This window comes from Ranitomeya variabilis, chromosome 4, assembly GCF_051348905.1.
Source record: "Ranitomeya variabilis isolate aRanVar5 chromosome 4, aRanVar5.hap1, whole genome shotgun sequence".
NCBI lineage: Eukaryota > Metazoa > Chordata > Amphibia > Anura > Dendrobatidae > Ranitomeya > Ranitomeya variabilis.
Window position 1 is genome coordinate 629667170 of NC_135235.1, and position 25475 is coordinate 629692644.

The following is a 25475-nucleotide window of genomic DNA, read 5'->3' on the forward strand; positions in this document are numbered from 1 at the left end:
TGTTTCTGACCCTTGGGTCAGATGCTGCCGACCCGGGACCTCCCTGGAATGGTACTGGCAGCCAAGCCTATCTTCACCATCAGAAACTCCAGTTAATACATGGTAGTCACTCAGTTACGTCCCTCCAAAATCTACACAGTATATTTTCACGTATGTTAACCCCTATTTTTGTCCAGTAATTGTTTTCTTACACGGGACTCTTTATGATGTTACATCAGCATTTTCTCCCCATTCAGGTCCCTACAATATCGGATCCTCTCAGTGGAGATCTTCTATAGCATAGAATTTTCCTGATTGACCAATCAAGGATGGATAGGGACAGGGACAAGATGGCGGAGAGGATATTACACCTCACCCTAGAGATCCTCTTCCGGCTTACTGGAGAGGTGAGAGATTCTGATGACGTCACATTTAGTGATGAGCGAATATACTCGTTACTTGAGATTTCTCGAGCACGCTCGGGGTCCTCCGAGTATTTTTTAGTGCTCGGAGATTTAGTTTTTCTTGCCGCAGCTGAATGATTTACATCTGTTAGCCAGCATAAGTACATGTGGGGGTTGCCTGGTTGCTAGGGAATCCCCACATGTACTTATGCTGGCTAACAGATGTAAATCATTCAGCTGCGGCAAGAAAAACTAAATCTCCGAGCACTAAAAAATACTCGGAGGACCCCCGAGCATGCTCGAGAAATCTCGAGTAACGACTATATTCGCTCATCACTAGTCACATTACATCATTCTTATCTATGGGAACAATAGATGGACAAACCTGGAGAGGTGAAGACTCTGGAAATGTCTGTAGTGAGATTTATTATTGTGTCTCTCTATAACTAGGATTACACAGTAGTGAAGAAGACCTCTAGTGAGCGCTATCAGGCCCCTGTGTCTGAGGGGTGGGGAAGACCCCTGAGCCCAATCACGGGGCCTCCACCTCACCCCCTGATACATGAGGTCATCAATGACCAGAAGATCCTAGAACTCACCTACAAGATGATTGAGCTGCTGACTGGAGAGGTGACACTGCTGGGAATGCTGGGACATTATACAGTAACACTATGAAGGGATCGGGGGATGACGGTATCATTGTATGTGTCAGGTTCCTATAAGGTGTCAGGATGTCACCGTCTATTTCTCCATGGAGGAGTGGGAGTATTTAGAAGGACACAAAGATCTGTACAAGGACGTCATGATGGAGGTTCCCCAGCCCCTCACATCACCAGGTAATAGACAAGACTAAATACACACGGCCTATAATTATCTGTATGTAAAGAATGAATTCAGTCCCTGTATGTGTTTTCTACAGTTCCATTAAGTGAGAGGACAACACCAGAGAGATGTCCCCAGCCTCTTCTTCCACAGGACTTTAAACAAGAAGATCCCAATGTTCCTCAGGATCATCAGGTAGATGGAGAGAAGGTGTCATGAAATCTTCCCTATAATGTGTAGAAGGCTGTGATGGTCTTGTGTTCAGTCTTGTTTTATCCACCAATATTATACTCTGAATGGCCAATTTATGTGAGACATTGTCTCTTTCATAATTATAGTTTCCATATATTAAAATTAGACCAATGACCTCAGAGTGCCGTAGAAAAAGAAGTGATAATTTTTCAGTGTGACTCCAAATTAGAATGAAAAACAAGAGTGATTCCAGTGGCTTTGACTGAGGTACAGTCATCAGAGCTAGGGTCAGCCCCAGTATTTCAGAACCTGCCAAATTTGTGGGATTTATATGTGCTGGGGTGTCAGGAGTATACAAAGGAAAAAACTTTAATTGAAAGGGGATTGTGTGGCTGTAAACAACTAATCTAAAAAGATATCAAGAACCATTCTTAGGGACACGTGGTACACAATTAATGCAAATTAAAACTGAACCAAGAAAAGAATAGGAAATTCGAGTGAACTGATCATTTCAGTCTGGTAAAGGTACCTAAGCATTGTGTACGATCAAGATCATCTCTTCGTGGCACCTGTCTACCCTGTGGTAGAAGGACAATGCCCCATGCTCAGAGGCGTAGCTAAGGGTTCAGCTCAGGGGGGGCGAACCATCTGAGTGGGCCCCTAACCCTTGATTACAACTATGGTGGCACACTTTAATCATGGGTATAGGGGGAACCTCAGCAGATGATCCTGCTGTAATCGAAAATGTATAATGGCCCCCGCATTGGCCCCCACGTTGTATCTCCCTTGGATTCTGGTCTCTGACCCTTTCTGTGGGCTGCAAATTGCAGAAAATAAAAACAACCAGTAAATGTGTATAGAGTCCATCATATGGGAATAGGTCCCTGAATGAATCCAGGTAACCCTAAAAGGAATACTCTTGTCTGGACAAGACCCAAAAGAGGTGAATGGAAAGAAAGAGGAAAGCAGAAGAAAGGGGGAGGTAAAATATCACACAATGAAAGAAGAAAGTGCGCCCCCCCGTATGTCATCTCTTCTTTTTTTGCCCTTCTCCCCATTTGCGGGCCATGTTATTCAGACTGAGTATACATATGCAGCTAAAGGTGATTGTGATTATCTATACTCACCTACTGGCTGTTCCCATTTTTATTCTATTTGGCTTTTCATCATATATATTTATACTCAACTTTATGGGGATTTTTATTGTTTATATAAATAGCATTTTCATGTTTGTTACCTTGTATTTACTGATATGAGATGACACACACTGGACTGATAGGACCCTGAGGCCATGTTCACACTTTGCGGTGTGCTCTGCAGGTTTATCCCGCAGAGGAATTGATAAATCTGCAGGGCAAAACCGCTGCGGTTATCCCTGCAGATTTATTGCGGTTTGTTCCGCGGTTTCCGCTGCGGGATTACTCCTGTACTATTGATGCTTCATATGCAGCAATATGCAGCATCAATAGTAATGATAAAAATAATAAAAATTGGTTATACTCACCCCCTCTGATGTCCAGATCTCCTGGGCGCTGCACCCGGCGCTCCGGTTCCAAAGATGCTGTGCCGAGAAGGACCTTCGTGACGTCACGGTCATGTGACCCGGGCGTCATCACGGTCATGTGACCGCGACGTCACCACAGGCCCTGCTCGCACAGCAAACCGAAGACCGGACGGCCGCGGGCAGCGCTGAGAGGTGAGTATAACATGATTTTTTATTTTAATTCTTTTTTTTGTTATACTATTTATGGGTCCCAGGGCCTGGAGGAGAGTCTCCTCTCCTCCACCCCGGGTACCACCCGCACATTAACCGCTTACTTCCCGCAACGTGGGCACAGCCCCATGCGGGAAGTAAGCGGTTCAATGCATTTCTATGGGTGCAGAATCGCTGCGATTCTGCACAAAGAAGTGGCATGCTGCGGGTTGTAAACAGCTGCGTTTCTGCGCGGTTTTTCCCGCAGCATGTGCACTGTGGTTTGCGGTTTCCATAGGGTTTACATGTTAATGTAAACGCTATGGAAACTGCTGCGGACCCGCAGCATCAAAATCACCGCGGATCCGCGGTAAAAACCGCAAAGTGTGAACATGGCCTGACCCCAGCTACAGGACCACATTACAAGAGATAGAGAGAGAGATGCTGAGAGACTGAGAGACAGAGAGAGAGAAGACAGAGAGAAAGACAGAGAGCGAGACTGAGAGAGACAGAGAGCGATACCGAGACAAAGAGACAGAGAGACTGACAGAGAGACTGAGAGAGACTGACAGAGAGGGACTGAGAGACTAATAGAGTCACACAGAGAGACAGACAGAGAGAGACTGACAGAGACAGACAGAGAGCGAGACAGAGACTAACAGACAGAGAGAGAGACTGACACAGAGACTGAGATCGAGACTGAGAGAGCAAGACAGAGAGAGAGCGAGACTGAGACAAACTGAGAGAGAGAGTGAGACAGAGACTGAGAGACAGAGAGAGACTGCCAGAGACTGAGAGAGACAGAGAGAGACTGACACAGAAACAGAGACTCAGAGAGAGACTGAGACAGAAAGACACAGAGAGCGAGACTGAGAGAGACAGAGAGCGAGACCTTGACTGAGAGAGACAGAGAGACTGAGAGAGACAGAGAAAGAGACAGACTGAAGAGAGAGACTGACAGAGAGACAGAGATTGAGAGACAGACAGAGAGACAGGGAGACTGACAGACTGAGAGCGAGACAGAGAGAGAGCGAGACAGAGAGAGAGCGAGACTGAGAGAGCGAGACAGAGAGAGAGCGAGACTGAGAGAGAGAGACTAAGACAGAGACAAACTGAGAGTGAGACAAAGACTGAGCCAGAGAGAGACTGACAGAGACTGAGAGACAGAGACTGACAGAGACAGAGACTGAGAGAGTGATTGACCCTGAGAGACAGAGAGAGCGAGACAGAGAGAGAGCGAGACTGAGAGCGAGACAGAGTGAGAGAGAGCGAGACTGAGAGCGAGACAGAGTGAGCGAGATAGAGAGTGAGCAAGACAGAGAGTGAGTGAGACAGCGCGAGACAGAGAGTGAGCGAGACAGAGATAGACAGACTGACAGAGAGCGAGACAGATTGAGAGAGAGCGAGCCTGAGAGCGAGACAGAGCGTGAGCGAGACAGAGCGTGAGCGAGACAGAGACAGACAGAGAGAGCAAGACAGAGTGCGAGACAGAGAGAGAGCGAGACTGAGCGAGAGACAGAGAGCGAGACAGAGAGCAAGCGAAACAGAGAGCAAGCGAGACAGAGAGCAAGCGAGACAGACAGCGAGATTGAGAGAGCGAGACAGAGAGACTGAGAGACTGACAGAGACACAGAGAGCGAGGGAGACAGAGAGACTGACAGAGACAGAGCAAAACGGATGCAAGAAACCTCAGGGACATGTCAGGAGGGGAACAACAGTGTCCTGCCTCCTCCTCACTGCACAGTGCAGTCACCTCCAGCCCCCTGCAGCCTGAGCTCCTACTCCGTCCTATCTCCTGTCCTGCTCCTGTATGCAGGGCAGGGAGGGAAGAAGCAGCGTCCTGAAGTCTCTCTGCAGACAGACACCACACAGCCGGCAATGTGTGCGTCTGCAGTATGCTCTGCTGGAGGCAGCAGGTACAGTGCCGGCACCCAGCGTCCCCGGGTACATGCTCCTCTACAGAACAGACCGCAGCAGAGCAGGGAGATTCTGTCCCTGCTCTACTGCAGAGCTCAACTATATTGGCGTGCACAGCAGGCTAATATAGTTAAGGGTAGCGTAGCTCCAGGTGGGCCCCCTCTGAGCTCCGGGCCCGGGGCGACAGCACCCTCTGCCCCCCTGGTAGCTACGCTACTGCCCATGCTACAAGGTTTTGTAAAAAAGTATCCTGCCTTCATAAGCCAACATTTCAACAAGTGTAATCACCAACAACAAATTGCTAAGATTCTGATGGCCACCAAGGTTTAATTCTCTACTAGATGGGTGTCGCTAATAAAGTAGCTATTCAGTGTATGTTTTATACTTGGTGGAAATGACAGAATAAAGCTGACCATAGATATTAGATGTTGTCTGGAGGTTCTCACCATTTTCTGATTATGGAGCCCGCTGATTAGAATTAGGAGCCAACAGGTTGGATTTATACAGGAGACCTGCAGATGTGTGATAACTACTGCTGTCGTTTGTGGTTGTCTTGTGAATTTACAATCTTTTCTAGTCTTTCACACAACTTTTCCATCTGTCTGTGACTTTTACAATCTTTGTTTCAGGGTAAAGATCTGCCCCATATTAATACTACAGAGACATATGTGAGGGGTGATGTCAAGTGTAAAGAGGAGATTCCTACAGATGACCGCACAGGTGAGTAGTGACACCTAAATGCAGAGGAGTAACAGATTTTATTCATCAAGAGGCTGATACAATTACACAAGTGGTACCCCTCGTTTAATGACAGAAAAACCCGCATTGATCACAGAAATAACTTGAATCTGACAAAAGTAATATTAAATAAAAGATCTATGAAAATGAACAAATGAAAGTCAGTCATGGCTTTTCAGCCATTCTTTCACAGAATTTTTTAAAAATAAAACTCATGAAATAGGGCTGGACAGAAATGATGGTACCCTTAACTTAGTATTTTGTTTCACAACCTTTTGAGGCAATCACTGCAATCAAACGATTCCTGTAACTGTCAATAAGACTTCTTCACCTCTCAACAGGTATTTTGGCCCACTCCTCAAGAGCAAACTGCTTCCGTTGTCTCATGTTTGAAGGTTGCCTTTTCCAGACGGCATGTTTCAGCTCTTTCCAAAGATGCACAATAGGATTTAGGTCAGGGCTCATAGAAGGCCACTTCAGAATAGTCCAATTTTTTCTTCTTAGCCATTCTTGGGTGTTTTTAGCTGTGTGTTTTGGGTCATTATCCTGTTGCAAGACCCATGACCTGCGACTGAGATCAAGCGTTCTGCCACTGGTCGGCACATTTCTCTCTAGAAACCCTTGATAGTCTTGAGATTTCATTGTACCCTGCATAGATTCTAGACACCCTGTGCCAGATGCAGCAAAGCAGCCCCAGAACATAACAGAGCCTCCTCCATGTTTCACAGTAGGAACAGTGTTCTTTTCTTGATATGCTTCATTTTTCCATCTGTGAACATAGAGCTGATGTGCCTTGCCAAAAAGTTCAATTTTTATCTCATCTGTCCATAGGACATTCTCCCAGAAGCTTTGAGGCTTGTCAACATGTAGTTTGACAAATTCCAGTCTGGCTTTTTTATGATTTTTATACAGTATAATAAGCTGGGTTCTTCTGTTATAAGGTCCATAGTGATATGGTTCTTTGAGAAATCGGGAACAGAACAAGGTAGTGTCATGGGGATACCACGACAGAGAGTGTCCAGAAGACCTCAGTGTCTGTTTGAACAGACGCACTCAAATCCCCCAAGGAAGAAATGTGGAGGATGGCCTCCGAAAAATGTTTTCCCTGTTTAAAGGAGCAGGTCTCCAAAACTTGTAATGCCCATACACTAAGTGCATGGGCTGCCAAACATTTTCCCCTGGGGGTACACCTCAACATACTGTGTAAGCATTTTTGGAAAGAGCATCATAAACACCCTTGAAAAAAATTACTTGGCTGCTGCATCACGGAACACATTTACCCTGGCCTGTCTTTTTTTTTTAACGCAAAATAGTGTATAGAACTAGAGTAACACGCAGCAAAACAGTTGAATGGAGGCCTCAAATGCCACAATTTGTAGGACACAGATAGATGAGGCGTCTGACGGAGATACCACACTGTTCAATATGTGGCCTGTCTTTTTAGTTTTTTAACGAAAAATAGTGTATAGAACACGGGTAACAGACAGCCAAAACAGTTTAATGGTGATCTCAAATGCCACAATTTGTAGCCCACAGATAGATGAGGTGTCTGAAGGAGATAACCCACTTTCAAATATCTGGCCTGTACTTTTTTTGCCCAGCTAAATTGTGTCAACGAGTAGGCTAAGACACAAGAAAAAAAATTCTATGGAGGCCTGAAATGGCACAATTTTGAGTGCAATGATATGCGATCCATGTGGCGGACAAAACCCAGTGTAAAATATCTGCCCTGTAGCTAAATATTTTTTGGCAGCTAAATATTTTTTGGGCAGCAAAATAGTGTCAAGAAATTATATAAGACACTCCAAAAAAAATTTCCAGTACCACAGAAAATGGCATAATTTTCTGCGCACTCAGATGTGATGGTTGGGACGAGCAAACCCGTTTAAAATAGCTGGATGTTTACGCTGTACTATGAAAGATTTGGCTGTATTCTGTGTCAACAAGCAAATGGAGAAAAAAAAGGGGGCTCTGGATTGCTTTGGAATAAAATAATCAGGATTAAGATGCCAAAAAAAAATTATTCATGACCACTGATACCTGGGGCTATGTATATACGGTCAATATATTATTATTTATTATTATAGCGCCATTTTTTCCATGGCGCTTTACATGTGAGGAGGGGTGTACATAATAAAAACAAGTACAATAATCTTGAACAATACAAGTCACAATTTGTACAGGAGGAGAGAGGACCCTGCCAGCGAGGGCTCACAATCTACAAGGGATGGGTGAGGATACAGTAGGTGAGGGTAGAGCTGGTCGTGCAGCGGTTTTTAACCCCTTAATCCCATATGACGTACTATCCCGTCGAGGTGGGGTGGGCCTTAATTCCCACCGACGGGATAGTATGTCATAGCGATCGGCCGCGCTCACGTGACCGCTCACTATGTGCCAGGAGCGGTCACGGACTGCACCCGGCACATTAACCCCTCCATGACCTTGGGATTTTCCGTTTTCCCGTGTTCGTTTTTCCCTCCCCTCCTTCCCAGAGCCATAACTTTTTTATTTTTCTGTCAATTTGGCTATGTGAGGGCTTATTTTTTGCGGGACGAGTTGTACTTTTGAACGACATCATTGGTTTTACCATGTCGTGTACTAGAAAACGGGAAAAAAATTCCAAGTGCAGTGAAATTGCAAAAAAAGTGCAGTCCCACACTTGTTTTTTGTTTGGCTTTTTTGCTAGATTCACTAAATGCTAAAACCGACCTGCCATTATGATTCTCCAGGTCACTACGAGTTCATAGACACCTAACATGACTAGGTTATTTTTCACCTAAGTGGTGAAACAAAATTCCAAACTTTGCAAAAAAAAAAAAAAAAAAGCGCCATTTTCCGATACTCGTAGCGTCTCCATTTTTCGTGATCTGGGGTCAGGTGAGGGCTTATTTTTTGCATGCCGAGCTGGCGTTTTTAATGATAGCATTTTGGTGCAGATACGTTCTTTTGATCGCCCGTTATTGCATTTTAATGCAATGTCGCGGCGACCAAAAAAACGTAAATCTGGCGTTTCTAATTTTTTTTCTCGTTACGCCGTTTAGCGATCAGGTTAATGCTTTTTTTTTTATTGATAGATTGGGCGATTCTGAACGCGGCGATACCAACCATATGTGTAGGTTTGATTTTTTTTGTATTGATTTATTTTGATTGGGGCGAAAGGGTGGTGATTTAAACTTTTATATTTTTTTAATTTTTTTCACATTTTTTTTTAACTTTTTTTTTTTAACTTTTGCCATGCATCAATAGCCTCCATGGGAGGCTAGAAGCAGGCACAGCACGATCGGCTCTGCTACATAGCAGCGATCTGCTGTTCGCTGCTATGTAGCAGAAAATCAGGTGTGCTGTGAGCGCCGACCACAGGGTGGCGCTCACAGCTGCTGGAGATCAGTAACGATAGAGGTCTCAAGGACCTCTATGGTTACCATTTAGAAGCATCGCCGACCTCCGATCATGTGACGGGGGTCGGCGATGACGTCATATCCGGCCGCCCGGCCGGATGCGGTAGTTAAATGCCGCTGTCTGCGTTTGACAGCGGCATTTAACTAGTTAATAGCGGCGGGTTAATCGTGATTTCACCCGCCGCTATTGCGGGCACATGTCAGCTGTTCAAAACATCTGACATGTCCCGGCTTTGATGCGGGCTCACCGCGGAGCCCTGCATCAAAGCAGGGGAGCTGACCTCGGACGTACTATCCCGTCCGAGGTCAGTAAGGAGTTAACCCCCGGCACACCGCGATCAAACATGATCGCGGTGTACCGGCGGTACAGGGAAGAATCGCGCAGGGAGGGGGCTCCCTGCGTGCTTCCCTGAGACGATCGGTACAAGGCGATGGATCCAAAATGGCCGCGGGGCTGCATCCGGGTCCTGCAGGGAGTACTTCCGGGTCCGGAGCAGGCTGCAGAGCAGCCTGCTCCGATTAAAGTATGATCGCCTATCTGACCGAGTGCTGTGCAAACTGTCAGATCGGCAATCAGTGATGTCCCCCCCTGGGACAAAGTAAAAAAGTAAAAAAAAAAATTTCCACATGTGTAAAAAAAATAATAATAAAAAAAAATTCCTAAATAAAGAAAAAAAATATATATTATTCCCATAAATACATTTCTTTATCTAAAAAACCCCCCCAAAAACAATAAAAGTACACACATTTAGTATTGCCGCGTCCGTAACGACCCAACCTATAAAACTGTCCCACTAGTTAACCCCTTCAGTGAACACCGTAAGAAAAAAAAAAAAACGAGCCAAAAAACAACGCTTTATCATACCGCCGAACAAAAAGTGGAATAACACGTGATCAAAAAGACGGATATAAATATCCATGGTACCACTGAAAACGTCATCTTGTCCTGCAAAAAAACGAGCCGCCATACAGCATCATAAGCAAAAAAATAAAAAAGTTATAGTCCTCAGAATAAAGCGATGCCAAAATAATTATTTTTTCTATAAAATAGCTTTTATCGTATAAAAGCGCCAAAACATAAAAAAATGATATAAATGATGTATCGCTGTACTGACCCGAAGAATAAAACTGCTTTATCAATTTTACCAAACGTGGAACGGTATAAACGCCTCCCCCAAAAGAAATTCATGAATAGCTGGTTTTTGGTCATTCTGCCTCACAAAAATCGGAATAAAAAGTGATCAAAAACTGTCACTTGTCCGAAAATGTTACCAATAAAAACGTCAACTCGTCCTGCAAAAAACAGGACCTCACATGACTCTGTGGACCAAAATATGGAAGAATGATAGCTCTCAAAATGTGGTAACGCAAAAAATATTTTTTGCAATATAAAGCGTCTTTCAGTGTGTGACGGCTGCCAATCATAAAAATCCGCTAAAAAACCCGCTATAAAAGTAAATCAAACCCCCCTTCATCACCCCCTTAGTTAGCGAAAAATAAAAAAATGTATTTATTTCCATTTTCCCAATAGGGTTAGGGTTAGGGTTAAAGCTAGGGTTAGGGCTAGGGTTGGGGCTAGGGTTGGAGCTAAAGTTAGGGTTGGAGCTAAAGTTAGGGTTGGGGCTAAAGTTAGGGTTGGGGCTAAAGTTAGGGTTAGGGTTGGGGCTAAAGTTAGGGTTAGGGTTGGGGCTAAAGTTAGGGTTAGGGTTTGGATTACATTTACGGTTGGGATTAGGGTTGAGATTAGAGTTAGGGGTGTGTCAGGGTTAGGGGTGTGGTTAGGGTTACCATTGGGATTAGGGTTAGGGGTGTGTTTGGATTAGGGTTTCAGGTAGAATTGGGGACTTTCCACTGTTTAGGCACATCAGGGGCTCTCCAAACGCGACATGGCGTCCGATCTCAATTCCAGCCAATTCTTTGTTGAAAAAGTAAAACAGTCCTCCTTCCCTTCCGTGCTCTCCCGTGCGCCCACACAGGGGTTTACCCCAACATATGGGGTATCAGCGTACTCGGGACAAATTGGACAACAACTTTTGGGGTCGAAATTCTCTTGTTATCCTTGGGAAAATAAAAATTTGGGGGGCTAAAAATCATTTTTGTGGGAAAAAAAGGATTTTTTTATTTTCACGGCTCTGCGTTGTAAACTGTAGTGAAACACTTGGGGGTTCAAAATTCTCACAACACATCTAGATAAGTTCCTTGGGAGGTCTATTTTCCAATATGGGGTCACTTCTGGGGGGTGTCTACTGTTTGGGTACATCAGGGGCTCTGCAAATGCAACGCGACGCCCGCAGACCAATCCATCTAAGTCTGCATTCCAAATGGCACTCCTTCCCTTCCGAGCTCTGCCATGCGCCCAAACAGTGGTTCTCCCTTACATATGGGGTATCAGCGTACTCAGGACAAGTTGGACAACAACTTTTGGGGTCCAATTTATCCTGTTACCCTTGTGAAAATACAAAACTAGGGGCTAAAATATCATTTTTCTGAAAAAAAGAATTTTTATTTTCACGGCTCTGCGTTATAAACTGTACTGAAACACTTGGGGGTTCAAAGTTCTCACAACACATCTAGATAAGTTCCTTGGGAGGTCTAGTTTCCAATATGGGGTCATTTGTGGGGGGGTTGTACTGTTTAGGTACATCAGGGGCTCTGCAAATGCAACATGACGCCTGCAGACCAATCCATCTAAGTCTGCATTCCAAATGGCGCTCCTTCCCTTCCGAGCTCTGCCATGCGCCCAAACAGTGGTTCCCCCCCACATATCGGGTATCAGCGTACTCAGGACAAATTGTACAACAACTTTTGGGGTCCATTTTCTCCTGTTACCCTTGGTAAAATAAAACAAATTGGAGCTGAAATAAATTTTGTGTGAAAAAAAGTTAAATGTTCATTTTTATTTAAACATTCCAGAAATTCCTGTGAAACACCTGAAGGGTTAATAAACTTCTTGAATGTGGGTTTGAGCACCTTGAGGGGTGCAGTTTTTAGAATGGTGTCACACTTGGGTATTTTCTATCATATAGACCCCTCAAAATGACTTCAAATTAGATGTGGTCCCTAAAAAAAAAAATGGTGTTGTAAAAATGAGAAATTTGTGGTCAACTTTTAACCCTTATAACTCCCTAACAAAAAAAAATTTGGTTCCAAAATTGTGCTGATGCAAAGTAGACATGTGGGAAATGTTACTTATTAAGTATTTTGCGTGACATATCTCTGTGATTTAAGGGCATAAAAATTCAAAGTTGGAAAATTGCGAAATTTTCTAAATTTTCACCAAATTTCCATTTTTTTCACAAATAAACGCAAGTTATATCGAATAAATTTTACCACATGAAGTACAATATGTCACAAGAAAACAATGTCAGAATCACCAAGATCCGTTGAAGCATTCCAGAGTTATAACCTCATAAAGGGACAGTGGTCAGAATTGTAAAAATTGGCCCAGTCATTAACGTGCAAACCACCCTCGGGGCTTAAGGGGTTAATATGCAGCAGCCTGTAATGGAATGGACCCTCTTTATGTATGCAATGAAGTATGCCACATACAATGCCTGCCTGCTACTGATATTTATATACCCACAGACACTCCCTGCCTACCCAGCACTGCAATCTATATACCCCGTAATTAGTCCTTAGAATGATTGTTGATTAAGCTGGATTTGTGTATTCTTTTATGGTATACCCATACTAACTTATAAACTCCCAAATCTGTCCTTATCTCGCCAGCAAATCTCCCTACACTGATTCCAGAGGTGACTGTTCCGAGAAGGGCGGTGCCAGGTGTGATATAGACCTGATGACACTGTGCGGCCAGCCAATCACTGTAATGCCGCAACCAACATGACTGTGGCATTACAGTGCGTAGCAGACCATCCCTGCATGTTGATTGGCGCTCTAAAGAGTTCCAAACATGCAGGGCGTGGACCCGAACTCCCGCTGAATAATCACATAAATGCTCGGCGCTCGCCGAGCACCACGAGTACAGCGAAGCTCGAGCGAGTACCGAGCATTACCGAGTATGCTCACTCATCACTAATAACAAGTATAGCAGAGCCCAGTGACAATAGCAGAGCTACAGTTGTGGCCAAAAGTATTGACACCCCTGCTATTCTGTCAGATAATACTCAGTTTCTTCCTGAAAATGATTGCAAACACAAATTCTTTGGTATTATTATCTTCATTTAATTTGTCTTAAATGAAAAAAAAAACACAAAAAGAATTGTCCTAAAGCCAAATTGGATATAATTCCACACCAAACATAAAAAAGGGGGTGGACAAAAGTATTGGCACTGTTCGAAAAATCATGTGAGCTTCTCTAATTTGTGTAATTACCAGCACCCGTAGCTTACCTGTGGCACCTAACAGGTGTTGGCAATAACTAAATCACACTTGCAGCCAGTTGACATGGATTAAAGTTGACTCAACCTCTGCCCTGTGTCCTTGTGTGTACCACATTGAGCATGGAGAAAAGAAAGAAGACCAAAGAACTGTCTGAGGACTTGAGAAACCAAATTGTGAGGAAGCATGAGCAATGTCAAGGCTACAAGTCCATCTCCAAAGACCTGAATGTTCCTGTGTCTACCGTGCGCAGTGTCATCAAGAAGTTTAAAGCCCATGGCACTGTGGCTAACCTCCCTAGATGTGGACGGAAAAGAAAAATTGACAAGAGATTTCAACGCAAGATTGTGCGGATGTTGGATAAAGAACCTCGACTAACATCCAAACAAGTTCAGGCTGCCCTGCAGCCCGAGGGTACAACAGTGTCAACCCGTACTATCCGTCGGCATCTGAATGAAAAGAGACTGTATGGTAGGAGACCCAGGAAGACCCCACTTCTTATCCAGAGACATAAAAAAGCCAGGCAGGAGTTTGCCAAAACTTACCTGAAAAAGCCTAAAACGTTTTGGAAGAATGTTCTCTGGTCAGATGAGAAAAAAGTAGAGCTTTTTGGGCAAAGGCATCAACATACAGGGGTTGGACAAAATAATGGAAACACCTAACGTTTTGGCATTATAATCTTCGAACATGTGATAAACATGCAAACCGTGACATATGGTAATGTTTTGTAGTTGATTATTTGTGTTAGGTGATATGTGTATGTAAATTAACTGTTTGTTTTGCATAATTGTAAGGACATTGATGAGAACCTGATACCAATGGCAGACCTCTCGGATTTTCAAAGAGGCCAAATTGTTGGTGCTCGTATGGCAGGCTCTAGTGTAACAGAAAGTGCCCGAATGCTTGGCGTGTCAAGAGGTACTGTCTCCAAAGTAATGACTGCGCTTGAAAGAGAAGGAAAAATGTCCGCAGCAAAGCACAGGTCCGGCCGAAAGTCAAAGTTGACTGAGAGAGACCGTCGGGCTCTAAAGCGAATTGTGAGAGAGGATCGCAAGACCACAGCCCCGAAAATCAGTGCTGATCTCAATGAACACCTACAGAACCCAGTTTCCACGAAAACTGTTAGTCGGGAGCTGCACAAATCTGGATTCCACAGAAGAGCTGCAATTAGAAAACCATTGCTCTCAATGACAAATGTTTCCAAGCGTTTGGAGTGGTGTAGAAACCTCCAGAATTGGTCCCTCGAGCAGTGGAAACATGTGATATTCTCAGACGAATCATCATTTACCCTATTTCCAACCTCCGGCCGAGTGTACGTTTGGAGACAGCCGAAAGAAGCATTCCATCCAGACTGCCTTCTCCCAACCGTAAAACATGGTGGAGGTTCTGTGATGATCTGGGGTGCTATTTCGTGGAGATCCACCGGGCCAATGGAAGAATTAACAGCCGAGATTATTTAGGCATTTTGGGTGACCAAGTGCATACAATGGTTCAAGCACTGTTCCCGGAGGAGAACGCCATCTTTCAGGATGATGATGCACCAATTCATACAGCTAGAATCATTAAAGCATGGCACGAGGAACATTCTAATGAAGTTGAGCATCTCACCTGGCCACCACAATCCCCAGACCTCAACATTATTGAGCATTTATGGTCGATTTTATATATTCAAGTTAGACGTCGATTTCGGCCACCATCGTCGCTCAAAGAACTGGAGGGTGTTTTAACAGCAGAATGGGCTAAAATTCCTTTGGAAACAATTAACACCTTGTATGAATCCATACCTCGGAGAATTGCCGCAAAAGGTGGACCTACACCATATTAAACTAACTTTTGTTAATGTTTCCAGGTGTTTCCATTATTTTGTCCAACCCCTGTAGAGTTTACAGGAGAAAAAGAGGCATTCAAAGAAAAGAGCACAGTCCCTACAGTCAAACATGTCAGACGTTCCCTGATGTTTTGGGATTGCTTTGCTGCCTCTGGCACTGGACTGCTTGACCGTGTGCATGGCATTATAAAGTCTGAAGACTACCAACAAATTTTGCGGCATAATGTAGGGCCCAGTGTGAGAAAGCTGGGTCTCCCTCAGAGGTCATGGGTCTTCCAGCAGGACAATGACCCAAAACACACTTCAAAAAGCACTAGAAAATGGTTTGAGAGAAAGCACTGGAGACTTCTAAGGTGGCCAGCAATGAGTCCAGACCTGAATCCCATAGAACACCTGTGGAGAGATCTAAAAATGGCAGTATTATCTGACAGAATTGCAGGGGTGTCAATACTTTTGGCCACAACTGTAAGTATGGCATGATGGCCAAGGTAGAGATAAACAAAAGAGTTGAGAAACGCTTATAGTTGAATTTATCAGGAGACTGTGGCAGTGTAGCAGTTTTAAATGGTATGAAAGAGCTGGGTTAGAAGCCAAGTAAAATGAAAAAATTAAAAATTGCCAGTCTTGATGAACTGAGGCCATTGGAGGAAGATGCAACGCGTTGCTCCATATACTGTGTATAGTCTACTTCTGGATACTGCTGAATAACTCCTGTTCTCTTAAATTGAAGCTGTTCTGTAATGCCAAACAGTCGGGCTCCCACCTATCTGATATAGATGGCCTTTCATAAGGATAGTTCATCAACTGGACATCCTCTTCAAAGCACATTTTACATGCAATATTAAACTTAATCTTAAAGCTTGGCAATTCTTAACTTTAAAGGAAACTCTTGGACTTGTCAGCTGCTTTATTTTGTATATTACTAGACTTGCCAGATAGAATTGAAATGATCAGAAACAGCCCCTGGAGTATCAATCTCTACAGGAAAGAGGTTCAACCATGATTCAATCATAAATCAGCTTAGACGATTGTTCTGGTGAAGAAGAATCAGGGCTATAGAGACCAAAGACACCAGAAAAGACCACTTATTGATTTGTCTGATAATGATGCAGTCTGATATGTACTGTGATATATTTTGTTAGATAGAATGAATAATTCCAGTTTAATCAGCTGGTGGTAACGACGTTTCACGTATTCAGTATAAAAGCCCATGTCTGTTTTATGCAACGTTTACATAATATCCTATCCAGTCTGAGAGCAAAGTCATGACAGTCTACAAAAAATTAGCGATTGGATATTAAGGTATCAGCTTCCTCTAAGGCCTGACGTTCTAGAAGAAATTGACTTCAGATGTCAAAATCGTTCCACTGAGAATTTATCATCTGAACTCAGAGTAACAGTCTCCTGCTCAGTGTCCAGCCTGATGAAAATGTAGAATTTTTCTTTCTGAACTTTGTTTAGGTCATTAACCCCTTACTGACAACCAACGTACACTTATGGATGCCAGAAGTGCATATATTGAGCAAGCTCAGGAGCTTAGCCCACGTCATATACAGTGGATGTTGAATCTCATACAGTGCTATAAACGTAAAAATAAAAAAGATATGCATTTCAGGAAAAGATAACTGATTTCTTCAACATTTATAAGTCTTTTAAAAGCTTAAAAGCACTAAAATATAAGTTTAGTGTAACCATAGTCGAACTGAACTTAAAAACCATATCTACTGTTGATGGAAATCAGTAAAAAAAAAAAAAAGTTTTTTCTTACCATTTTTCCATTCTTGGAATTTTGTTCCCAGCTTTCCAACACATTGTATGGTAAAGTGAAAATAATTATTATGGTAAAGGTATACAAAACTGTAACTCATCCAACAAAATAAAAAGCCTTTATATTTCTATGTCGATGGAAAATGAAAAAAGTTATGGCTCTTTTAACCCCTTATCCCCCAAGGGTGGTTTGCACGTTAATGACACGGCCAATTTTTACAATTCTGACCACTGTCCTTTTATGAGGTTATAACTCTGGAACTCTTCAGCGGATCCTGATGATTTTGACATTGTTTTCGCGTGACATATTGTACTTCATGATAGTGGTAACATTTCTTTGATATTACCTGCGTTTATTTGTGAAAAAAAAACTTTGAATTTTTATGCCCTTAAGGCTACTTTCACACTAGCGTTAACTGCATTACGTCGCAAATCGTCTTTTTTCAGAAAAAAACGCATCCTGCAAAATTTTTTGCAGGATGCGTTTTTTCCCCATAGACTTGTATTGGCGACGTATTGCGACGGATTGGCATACGTCGTGTCTGTCGTACGACGTATGCGTCGAAATTTGGCGACACGTCGGCGGCAAAAAACGTTGATTGTAACGTTTTTTGTCTCCGCCTAAAAAACGTGTCGCGACGCATCCTGCGGCATGCGTCGTTGGCTACAATGGAAGCCTATGAGCGACGGATGCGTCGGGACACGTCGTACGATGCAATGCAGCGCTGCAATACGTTTTTTTCCACTTAGCATGCTCAGAAGCTAGATTTTGTTGCCAATTGGCCAGACACCCCCAAATCTATATAAACCTGGCCTGGGCCTTCAACCCCACATATGCCAGCAAGACCCAGAGGAGAGAAGAAGCCTGCCAGCAAGACTCCAGGCTGCCAGCAAGACTCCAGCCACCATAGAGCCAGTGTGAGTATTGCAATTTTTGTGTGCGTCTGTGTGCCTGTGCATTTGTGTGTGTATGAGGTACTGACTACAGCAAGAGCTTAAAACCTGAAGAGAACCAGAGGCCTGCCATCGTCCTGCAACAGCCAGTGCCATGCTAGAGTCCAGATCCACCCTGATGCCAGCCACTGTGAAGACATGCAGCTCCAGCCAGAGGATTGTCAGCCTTTTTTACGTGTGTGTATGTGTGTGCGTATGCGTCTTCTGATTGGGTCCACCTTTCTGCCTTTGTTGTACATATGTGTATTTTCATAAAGCTTGTGTGTGTGTGTGTGTGTGTGTGTATTTTTGTACGGCTGTGTGCTTTTGTAAGTATGTCTTCATGTGCCTGCACCTTATTATGCCTTCGCCTGATCATGTGGGAGGGTATGTGTCCACATTCAGGATTTCATCAGCATTTGGTCAGGATTTTTCATCAGTATTTGTGTGGGTGATAAATGCAGAAGTGGTGCATATGTTTCTATTATACTTTTCCTCTAATTGTTACACTCCTGGTTTTGGATTACAAATACTGATGGAAAATCCTGACCAAATCCTGATGCAATCCTGAACGTGGACACATACCAGGCATGTTTGTGCGCATCATGTTGATTGCATGTGCATTTGTCCATGCCTAATTGGTTAATTGCCTTTTTCTGATGGATTTACTAAGTTTAGTGGTCTGTGCAGCCTGTGGTTTAAATGTGTGTATTTTTTTTTTTTAATTATTATTTTTTTTTAAAATCTGATGTATTTTTTCAAAGTCTAGTCTGCAGCTTGTGGTTTGAATGTGTGAGTTTTTTTTTTTTTTCTATTTAATAGTGATTTTCTGTTGAAACCATTTGCAGTTGATGTACCGTACTTGTATTTAAAATAAAGAGCATTTCAGCTCCCAATTGTGATGTGAAGGAAAAAAAAAAAAAAAGGATAATAAAATGTTTGTTAATAAAAATGTCCGTAGTATCATTTCAGAAAGGTAAATTTAAAACTGGTTTATGTACCAACGGTTACACATGCAATAAAGAGTTGGTTGACATCTCATTTTTTAATAAAGGTTATACTTTAAAGGTTTTTTGGGGGAGGTGATTTTTGAAAATAAAATGTAGTAAATATTTTTTTACATGGTGGGTTCACATTTTAAAAATATTTTTTTTGGGACATGGAAATGAATGGTGTAACGTGCACCTGTTTTTGGGTTTTGGTGTTCACCTTTAATGAACATTTCTCACATCAATTCAGCAGGGTGTTTATCTTAAACATTACCTAGTTCAGGGGGTGGTCTAACTATAAATCCATTATTACAGATACACCAGGGACCAGGACCACATCCGCCGCCGCCTCTAGTCCCAACCAGGACCACAGCCACCGGTCATCCCACAGGACCACAGCCATACCCACATCTTGAAATATTTCAAAGTAAGTTTTGAAGACCCCAAATCTGCTACTTCAATGTGTAGAGCAGATTGCAAGTGTCTTTTTAACTTACAGATACACCAGGACCACAGCCGCAGCAAGCCGCCTCTAGTCCCAACCAGGACCACAGCCGCAGCAAGCCGCCTCTAGTCCCAACCAGGACCACAGCCACCAATCTTTTCAAGTAAGTTTTGAAGACCCCAAATCTGCTACTTCAATGTGTAGAGCAGATTGCAAGTGTCTTTTAACTTACAGATACACCAGGGCCGCAGCAAGCTTGATCAACAATGTCCTCTTCTGACAGCCCTCCTCCACAGCAACAGCGTGTATTGGTAAGTTAACACAAAAAATGTGTTTTTTTTTAGTTTTTTTAAATTACATTTTTATGGATCACTACATGCATAAATTATGTTTCAACAGGAAGCTGAATCAGATGAGGAGCTGGTGGAGAGATGCAAGTGGAGGAGGAACCAAGTGTAAGTAGTGGTGAAACAGTTGCTTCACACATCACACTGCACCATACACAAAAAAGATTTTCATACATAACTAAACACCGAAAACATGCCTACATTACAGAGAATTTGTTTCCTTTATTTCAGTCTCCTGCTGCTCCTGCTGCTGCTGAACAGTCAGCAAATCGTGAAGGTTCTCCCAGACGCTCCCAGAGTCGGCGGAATCGTCGCCGCGGTCGGCCATCAGTGAGTTTTTTTTTTTGGAGGGGAATTCTATTGGTACTTTAGTGTTTCAGTGTACTAATTTGTTTGTTTTTCTTCTTCTTTTTTTGCACAGGCTTCACAGCGTGCTCCCGCAGAGGAGTTCGATGAGGAAATAGAGATTGACAGTCTCATCGAGGAGGTTCGCGAGCGGGAGCCGCTGTGGAACATGGCTGACCGCAGCCATGCCGATACCGGTGTCACCCGTCGGCTCTGGGACGAAGTGTGTCATAACATCTTTCCAAGGTGGGAGGACCTTCATCCACAGCAGCAGAGCAAACTTTGTAAGTATTCACTTTTCAGTGATGTTTTGAGCTGACTGTAATGTATTGCATTTACTAATTTTTTTTTTTCTTTTCATTCTTGTCTTCACAGGTGGAAAGGTTAGGAAGCGGTGGCGGTCACTGAGGGATCGCTTTAAGAGGGAATTTAACGAGGAGATGCAGGCCCCGAGTGGCTCAGCAGGAAGGAAGAGGAGCAGATATAAATATGGCCCTGCCCTCTCCTTCCTGAGGCGAACCATGCTGAGTAGAGTGTAAGTATTCTACAGCCCACTAATAACCATGTTAACCTGTCTAACTTAGTTTGGTTTCAGTCAGGGCTTTTTCATATCAATATATTAATTTCATTTGTTTTTTCTTTCACAGCACCTTCTCCAGCCACCGGGCGCCTGAATCTTCCTCTGCACCCTCTGGAGCGATCCCTCCTGAGTCCGCCACTGAGGGCCACGTCGGTAGGCCCCACACCACTGACCCCTCCTCTGACCCCTCTGTCCCCTCCACCTCATCTGCCCCAAGCAGTGGAGCATTATTGCAGCCTTCATTGCTCGCATCTGATGCTGAACAGATAGCGTTTCCTTTACCCCACCCCTCTGATCCTGCCACCTCTAGACCACCATTAGGTTCGTGGCGGCAGCGGCAGAGGGGTCAGGAAAAGAGCTATGCTCCTGAGTTCTTACATCTGAATGCATCCTTCCAAAGGTCTTTTAAAATTTTGGGAGAGCAAGTGACTGCTGGTTTCAACATGGTGCAATCACGCATCAGTGAAACAAGCCATGAAACCAGCAGTCGCTTGGATAGGCTGCATTCAGATGTAAGTCAGTCTCCGGCCAATCTTTTTTTTCAATCCATGCTCAGGAGCATGGAGAAGCTTTCTCTTCAGCAACAGATGCGGGTAATGAATACCTGCCATAATGCTCTAATGAAGGCCCTTAACGAACCCGAATCTACCCACACATCCACTACAATTCCACACCATGCCCCACCCCAGGCCCCATTTCCACACCATACCACCCATTACCAAACCCAGCCCCAATACCCACACCAGCCCCATTACCAAACCCAGCCCCAATCCCCACACCAGCACCATTACCAAACCCAGCCCCAATCCCCACACCAGCACCATTACCAAACCCAGCCACAAACCCCACGCCAGCCCCATTACCCAACCCAGTCCCACTACCCAACCCAGTCCCACTACCCAACCCAGTCCCACTACTGTGATAGAAATATATATATCATGTAGATCTCACTTGCATGTATACTCCTCTATAATCAAATATATACTTATATGCTCACAGCTAATATATATATTATAATCAATGGTTTAAAATGGCTGACAAACTGATATAAGCCAGACAGATTATATGGGGTTTTCCACCCCTAAAAGCAGAAGAGAGTCAGATGTTTGGTGACCGCTGGTCAGGTGTCTCCACTTTGTCCTAGACAGAGAACTCGAGTTTAGTTGCTTGATCAGCAGTCATATGAGCATTAATCACAATATTCCATATATGTTTAGATAACCAATGACAGAGGAGCTAGACAATATGATAATTAACTAACCACCCCTGACAACCCCTAACCACTCCTTTCTATGTGAAAATATAAAACTATGTATGTACAATAAAGTATCAGTATTGATGGAATGTTGTTCTGTCACAGTTGTGTACAGTCCATTCTTGATGAGCGCTCAAAATACTCAGTCTAATTGGGAGCGGCCACAGCACACACAGGGATATATTTATCCAACCCTAATATTTCCATAACACTACCCAACCCAGTCCCACTACCCAACCCAGTCACAATACCCAACCCAGTCCCAACACCCAACCCAGTCCCCATACCCATCCCGGCCCCCAAACCAAATTCCTTCTCCACTGTTTTCTTCCTTGCCCAGCTTACCTTCCCCAGTAAGTATTCCCCCTACCCCAACACCACCCCCCTCTGGTCAGCCTCCTGGTTTTACCCCCACTTCCACTGCACCCCAAACAAGTAGGGTTTCCCCACCTATCGACGTGGTCCAACCTTCCTGCCCCTCCTCCCCTCGTATCTCCACCCCACACTTTGAAGACTTGTAATGGAGTTTTGAAAATGTTTATGTAAATCTTATTTAAAAAAATTTAAGTTTTCAAAAAAAAATTTTTTTTTTAAAAAAAAGGTAAAATAAAAATCTCTCTGATTTTAATTCTAGTCTTTGTGTGTGTGTGGATTTATTAAGGTAATATGGCAACTAAATAAAAAAGGTAAAATAAAAACAAACACCAGACGTGTGAAAGGTATAACATATTGGTTTTACTAGCAAGAAAATCACGCTTTTGGGCCTTTTTTTTTTGGGGAGAAACACATTTTTCACATAAACCAAACACATGGAAAACAGGTTACACAATTATGTCTTGCCATGGGATCCGCCCCACAGGTGACAAAAAATAATCCGCAAACTGGTCCCTCATCCTTGTAACAGAACCTGTAGAGCGAACCGAGCTGCTGCGGTAGTCCCACAAGGTTGTCTCCAACTCTTCGTCATCCAAGGAAACGGGCTCTTTTGAAAGGACAAAGTTGTGGAGCACCACACAGGCTTTAACAACCTCGTCTATAGTTGTGGTTTTCAGTTTGATTGCCGTCAGTAGAACTCGCCACTTCGCCGTCAATATACCGAAAGAACACTCTACTACTCTTCGTGCTCTAGTAAGCCGGTAATTAAATACCCGCTTGGTACGGGTTAAGTTCCGGCTACTATACGGTTTCAGTAGGTGCGGCGACAGTTGAAAGGCTTCATCACCTACACAAACATATTCCATGGCTGGTTCACTTGTTCCTGGCAGTGGTCTGGCTGACGGGAAATCGTAGCTCTCTCCATAAAGGCAACGACCCATTGGAGAGTTTTTAAAAACTTGCGAATCGTTGGACCATCCATACGATCCTATGTCCACGGCAAGGAACCTGCAGTTGGCGTCTGCAATAGCCATAAGAACGATGGAGAAATACTTCTTGTAATTATAGTACTCCGATCCTGTTCCTGCCGGTTTCGCAATCCTTATATGTTTCCCGTCAACTGCACCCACACAATTTGGGAAATTGCAAAATTGCTGAAACTGTTCGGCACTTCTCAACCAGATTTCCATGGATGGTTGGGGGATGTACTCTGGCTGTAAAGTGGTCCAAATAGCCCGACATGTCTCCTTCACTATTCCTGAAATAGTGGAAATGCCCAGCCGGAATTGGTAATGGAGCGAAGTCATCGATTCACCAGTAGCTAGGAAGCTGAAAAAAAAAAAAAAAAAATGTTAGAAAAAATTGCACAGACCAAAAAGTTTCAATAAATGGCACTGTGAAAAATTTTTTTTAGGACAGGACACACAATAAAACCTGCATGAAACCGGTGTAAAAAAGCAGTGGAATGGCCGCAAACAAAACCAAAATTACATGCTGCAGAAAATAGTGCGCAATATGTCAGCGCAGTATTGTCTGCAGCATGTAATATAACATTCAATATCAGCAATGAAATAAAAAAAGAGGCTTACCGCAGGGTCACCATCAGCCGCTCCGCCGGTGTGATGGCAAGCCTCATCCTTGTGTCCTGCCTTCGGATGACATCCTCCAGTTTTTGAAGCAAAAAGTCAAAATGTTCCATCCTCATCCGCACGTAATTGTAGAATTTGTGTGGATTGTGCCGCAACTCCAGGTACAGAGTGGACTGGACACCCCGAGTCATCCGTAGTTCATTAATCGGATGTATCCAGAGTCGCCTCCGTCTCCGTTGCTGCAGAAGCATCCTCCGTCTTTCTGCTGCCGCCTCCTTCTCCCGCACTATGATATCCAGGCGATTCGTCTCAAAGATAACGTCGGTAACCAAACTAGCAATCCTCACAAGAACACCTTCCATCGCTGCCACAAAACTAAAACCCTCAAAGATGGGCTGTAAAAACAGTAACTATATAGTTTTCCATATTTTCCAGTAGCCAATCAAATTTGGGAGCCTCCCATTTTAAAAACGGATCTGTCGTAAAAACGGATGCAACGGATGGTAAAAACGGATGCAACTTATGCAACGCATCCAGTATTTCGACGGAAACGTTTAGCGGATTTGCGACGGATCCGTCGAAATGCTGTATGCGTTGCATACGTTTTTCACTTTTTTGACGCATCCGTTTTTTCGGCAAAAAAATGGATTTGCGACGTAATGCAGTTAACGCTAGTGTGAAAGTAGCCTAAATCACAGAGATATGTCACACAAAATACTTAAGTAACATTTCCCACGTCTACTTTACATCAGCACAACTTTGGAACCATATTTTTTTGAACATTTAACTTTTTTCACAAAAAATTTATTTCAGCTCCAATTTGTTTTATTTTACCAAGGGTAACTGTTGTGAATTCCGTTCTTGGGCTCCCTCCGGTGGTTGTAAATGGCACATTTGTGAGTTCTGCCCTTGGGCTCCCTCCGGTGGTTTTGAGTGGAGCTGCTGCTCCTTGGATTTAGCTTAGCAGCTGCTTCCACTGATCGTCTCTCCTGCTCTACTATTTAGCCTGGCTCTGATCTTCAGCCTGTGCCAGCTGTCAATGTTTCTTGGTTGGATTCAGATCTCTCCTTGGATTTCCTTGTTAGTCGGTCCAGTTCAGCAAAGACAAGTCCTTGCATGTTCATTTGTTGTCCACTTGCTGTGGACTTAATCGTTCAGCTCATTTTATGTTTGCTCTAGTCCAGCTTGTCAGTATTCCATATTCAGTTAAGCTGGAAGCTCTGGGGAAGCAGATTTGCCCTCCACACCGTTAGTCAGGTGTGGAGATTTTTTGTAAACTGATGGAATTTTTTAGCTTTTAATACTGACTGCACAGTATCCTTTCCTATTATGTCTATCTAGTTAGAAGTGGCCTCCTTTGCTAAATCCTGATTTCATTCTGTGTATGTCATTTCCCTTTCTACTCACAGTTCATATTTGTGGGGGGCTGTCTGTCCTTTGGGAATTTTCTCTGAGGCAAGATAGCTTTCCTGTTTCCATCTTTAGGGGTAGTTAGCTCTCCGGCTGTGACGAGATGTCTAGGGAGTGACAGGAACATT

General features: G+C 43.6%; 1 protein-coding gene across 1 annotated transcript in view; it reads left to right on the forward strand.

Moving 5' to 3' along the window:
* The first annotated feature begins 236 nt into the window (after window positions 1–236).
* Window positions 237–25475, forward strand: part of LOC143767277 (uncharacterized) — a 37280-nt gene continuing 12041 nt past the window's right edge. Inside the window, exons 1-5 of the mRNA XM_077255484.1 lie at window positions 237–386; window positions 834–1013; window positions 1096–1219; window positions 1303–1400; window positions 5637–5727. Coding sequence (XP_077111599.1) covers window positions 309–386; window positions 834–1013; window positions 1096–1219; window positions 1303–1400; window positions 5637–5727 — 571 coding nt within the window. The 5' untranslated portion in view covers window positions 237–308. The remainder of the gene's footprint in view (window positions 387–833; window positions 1014–1095; window positions 1220–1302; window positions 1401–5636; window positions 5728–25475) is intronic.